Source organism: Cyprinodon tularosa, unplaced genomic scaffold (assembly GCF_016077235.1).
Source record: "Cyprinodon tularosa strain WSP-4 unplaced genomic scaffold, ASM1607723v1 ctg893, whole genome shotgun sequence".
NCBI lineage: Eukaryota > Metazoa > Chordata > Actinopteri > Cyprinodontiformes > Cyprinodontidae > Cyprinodon > Cyprinodon tularosa.
The window spans coordinates 90,811-95,503 of record NW_024039666.1 but is presented as its reverse complement, the minus strand read 5'-3'; the positions used below and the strand labels follow the sequence as shown (position 1 = coordinate 95,503).

Here is a 4,693-nt window from a genome sequence, read left to right as displayed (position 1 = left end):
GGAATTGAAAAATAACTTGTGCTTTTTTTCTAATTAACTACAACTCCAGTTCTAGTAAATCATTTATTCATTATCTGCAGGATATCATGTTGCATAACAGCAATTGATGGTTAGGAACCTCTGACATTCAGGCTGTAGAGGTTTTAGATCAGGTTACTATACAAGTGAGTTCCTCACATGGACTTTAGAGGCTCCAATCTCGAAATACCAAAGGAATGCACCATAACCAGTGATGGTTAAACATTGGTTTTACAGGTCCGTCCTATATTCTGATTTTCTTTAAAGTCTCATGTACCAACTCCAACTTTCCTTTTAAGAGCCAACATGTACAAATTCATCTGTTTAAACTAAATCAGACATAACTGAATTCACCAAGCAATGACCACAAAGAAAATCTTTAGACACATTTATTTATTCTCATTTAAACATTTTAATACCATTAAACAATTTATATTAAACCTTTAGCTTTTCTGAAAATATCAGAGAAAACATGGAAAAAGATTGTAACTTATATGAAACCATATAAAGTTTTAGAACCCATGAGATTGACATTTCTGCTTGTTACATCAATCTAGAAGTAATTACATTAGTGGAAAACATCCACAACAGAAAATGATGCAATACAAAAAACATTTGCATAGAGTGGTACGGAAAAAAGCCTCAAGTAATTAGGTGAAGGAGTTTCTAGATGGACATTTTATGACAAATAAAACATGGACAAGGCCTCCTGACTGCATAAAGAGGCTTGGACTAGCAGGGTGAGCAGATCTGTGCTATTGATTTTTTTTACAGCCTATATTAAAACCATAATGGGAACTACATCTAAAGAAAGGGCAAATGCAGCAATAAATGCTGTGCGACGGTTTATATGCTGACTGAGGCGGTAAGAGGTGATTCCCAGAGAGAGATCTGGGAGGTTTATAGCAGTTTTTGATTTTCTTTTTTTCCAATAGCGGGGAGAATGATGATTACTTGCACAATATTTCTTTTTGTGAGGCTCAAATGGCATCGCTATTTTTTCTCTGTTTTCTTTCCTCCTGAATTATCATCGGTAAAATATTGTTTTTTGATGGTTCGTTGATTTTTCGTGCATGAGTCTGTACCGCTTGCTATATATGCTATGTTCCACTCCAAAACCGACTCTTTCCCCGTGGGTTTCAAAGTCTATTTTGTATTTTCCTCCAAAGCGGGTGTGTTTTATTTTGTAACCACATCTCTCTTCTAGAAGATCAATGAATGTGCAGCTGAATTGCTGCATAATCCAACTTATATAGCCATGGAATCTATCTTAGTCAGAGCCACACAAGCCCTTTTGCAGAAAGTTGTCTCAATAGGCCGGATCTATCAAAGGTTTGCGTGTATAAAAACGTGAGCTATTTCACTGCGCACGCTAAAAATTGTACAAACTGATCTATCAACAGCGTGCTAAAAGGATTTGGTCTTTAAAACGTGCTAAATAGCGCCTCTTATCCATTTAGTACTTTTTCTGCAATGAATATGCAATATGGGGCGTTTACACGCAAAAGTGCGTCTTGTGGGAGGAGAACATGTAAATATATTAATTTAGCACTCGCAAAGTGATTTATCAAACCTGAAAGCAATTTTGCTAACGGTATCTGAGTCTATATTTAACACGTTTCAAAAGAAGGTGCAAATGGTCTGTATGCGTAATTGCGCACACATGGCAGCGGTTATTGTCGCAAGAAGGAGACATCGAAATTAAGCAAGGAGACGCAGAGAACGCATTTTTTCACTCCGTGTGAATATTTTTGGAATGAACGAGGAAACGATCATCAAAACATTTCGTTTATCCAGCATTGCCATTTTGGAGCTGTTGGGGGAACTCCGAATGGATTTGGAGCCAGCCACAAGAAGGACCCACGCAATACCAGAAATAACAAAACTCCTTGCAGCATTGCACTTTTTTGCATCTGGGATCTCCCAATCTCAGAAGTGCTGTCTGACGTTCTAAATGCCATGTCGCCCTGACGCCCTACCGGAGAACCCCGACCTCCCCCCTGCGCCTGTGGAGCAACATGCCAATGCTGCGGGGATGCGTACGCGCAGTAATCTCATCCACAGTCACTTCTTGTGAGCCATTTGGTATGTGCATTTTTCTACAGGCCAATACAAAACACCTGTTTTTTTGTTTTTTTTTACTGCAGTGAAGTAGAAATTCAGCCACACACCACCTTAGGGAATAAAGGTTGCCAAAGCTTTTATATATATATATATATATATATATATATATATATATATATATTTTTTTTTTTTTTTTTTTTTTTGGAGGGGGTGGGGGTGTCACTGTAAGATTAAAATTTCTTAATGCACTAGTTTGTACAAACTACAAACTACTTTGCCACAAACCACGAAACGCGCAAAACCATCATTTAAATAGGGCGTCTCCAACAGTTTTGCACCCGTCACCAGGTACGCAATTACTCCTGTTAAATCACCCGCAAACCATGGTTCAGCCCTTCGCGCAAAATTCCAGTTTGCGAGCGCAAATTACTGCACGCAAAATTGGATCTTGATAAATCCGGCCCAATGAGCGCTAAATGCCATGAATTCATCAGACACGATTTTCTGTCGGATCAGAGGAAGAATTGGATTCAGTGTGTCTACGGCTACTGTGACTTCTTATGTGAAGAAATCAATATCTTTAAGATGAGTTTCATGTGTCATGGATTACAAAAGTTACTCCCATGAGTCATGCGTTTAGTTAAGTTAGTCAAAACTTTCGCTACTACAAACTGTACGGGAGACGGGCTCTTCACCTGTGTGACTTTTGAGGTGTTTATTTAAAGAGGTTTTTCCAGTAAAACTTTTGCCACATATTGTGCAGGACAAAGGTTTCTCATCAGTGTGAGTTATCATGTGTGCAGTTAAACTACGTTTTACAGCAAAGCTTTTTCCACAAACTGTACAGGTGAAAGGCTTCTCACCTGTGTGAATTCTGATGTGTTCAGTTAACCTACAATTTTCATTAAAAGTTTTGCCACAAACTGTACAAGAGAAAGGCTTCTCACCTGTGTGAATTCTGACGTGTTTTTTTAAAGAAGTTCTTCCAGTAAAACTTTTGCCACACATCATGCAGGAGAAAGGCTTCTCACCAGTGTGAGTTATCATGTGTGCAGTTAAACTACATTTTACAGAAAAGCTTCTGCCACAAACTGTACAGGGGAAAGGCTTCTCACCTGTGTGAGTTCTGATGTGTTTATCAAGATTAGATTTGTGAGTGAAGCTTTTTCCACAAGTGTTGCAAGAAAAAGGTATTTCATCAGAGTGAATCTTGAAGTGTTCAGTCAAACTACTTTTTATAGTAAAACTTTTGCCACAAACTGTACAGGAGAAAGGCTTCTCGCCTGGGTGAATTCTGATGTGTTTATAAAGAAGAGATTTCCTTTTGAAACTGTGTGGACAGGACAGACATTTGAATTTCTTCTCAACAGAGTGAACTTTAATGTGTTTTTTAAGGTCAGATTTATAAGCGAAACTGTTTCCGCAGGACAGGCATTTGAAAGGCTTCTCACCTGTGTGAATTCTGATGTGCTTATTAAGGTGAGATCTGTATATGAAACGTTTTTCACAGGTCTCGCAAGAAAAAGGTCTTTCACCTGAATGAGTCTTCAGGTGTTCAGTCAAATTACTTTTTTCAATAAAACATTTCCCACAAGTTGTACAGGAGAAAGGCCTCTCACCTGTGTGGATTTTGATGTGTTTATTCAGATGAGAATTTGTTCTGAAACTGTTTCCACAGGACAGACATTTGAAAGGCTTCTCACCTGTGTGCGTTCTGATGTGTTTATTAAGGTGAGATTTATAGATGAAACGTTTTTCACAGGTCTTGCAAGAAAAAGGTCTTTCACCTGAATGAATCTTCACGTGTTCAGTCAAACTACTTTTTTCAATAAAACGTTTGCCACAAGTTGTACAGGAGAAAGGTTTCTCACCTGTGTGGATTTTGATGTGCTTATTAAGATGAGATTTCGTTCTGAAACCGTTTCCACAGGACGGACATTTAAAAGGCCTCTCACCTGTGTGTATTCTCATGTGTTTATTAAGGTCAGATTTATAGGTGAATTTTTTTCCACAGGACAGACATTCATTATTCTTCTGATCTGTTTGAGTTATCATGTGATCTATTAAAAGTTCTTCTTTTAGAAAGTTGTCTCCGCATGGCAAACATTGCTTCAGAACAAGCTGCTCTTCATGCTCACTAATGAGGACCTCCATGGTTTCCTCTTTTGTCCAGGGATGTTCTGGTTCTTGCTGCTCTTCTTTTATCTGCAGAGGTTCTGGTTCCTCTTGGTCAAAACTGGAATTCCTCTCCTGTTCATAGAGCTGCTGATCAGAGAAATCCTCCTCTTTTCCAACATAATCCTGCAAGCGGTCTGGAAAGATGACAGAAATATATTCAATTGTAGGTTAAAGAAAGGACACTTCACTTAAATCATCTTTGTTTCAATCCAACTACATATAAACAGTTTGGAACTACATCTCCCAGCATACACAGTAGCTCTGATATCACAATTATGGATTATAAAAGACCGGCAAATGCTCTGCTATCATCTGCCAAGGTTTGGATCTCGACTTTTCTCATCAAAGTATTTAGAATCCATCTGAACAGATGATCTCTAGATTCTTAACCATTTAAGACATATTTAAACTACTTTTCAGGTGATGTTTTTTA

The 4,693-nt window shown here is 38.2% G+C and overlaps 1 protein-coding gene across 1 annotated transcript; it reads right to left on the bottom strand.

Moving 5' to 3' along the window:
- Positions 1 to 2,408: 2,408 nt before the first annotated feature.
- LOC119775777 (gastrula zinc finger protein XlCGF57.1-like) lies at positions 2,409 to 4,421 on the bottom strand. Its single transcript, XM_038273857.1, has one exon. The coding sequence runs from the start codon at positions 4,234 to 4,236 to the stop codon at positions 2,728 to 2,730; it is 1,509 nt and encodes a 502-aa protein (XP_038129785.1). The 5' UTR covers positions 4,237 to 4,421; the 3' UTR covers positions 2,409 to 2,727.
- Between the last annotated feature and the right edge of the window lie 272 nt (positions 4,422 to 4,693).

What these genes read in the sequence shown, in the direction of transcription:
- LOC119775777 (XM_038273857.1), bottom strand. Translation starts at nt 4,236, where the DNA reads ATGGAGGTCCTCATTAGTGAGCATGAAGAGCAGCTTGTTCTGAAGCAA.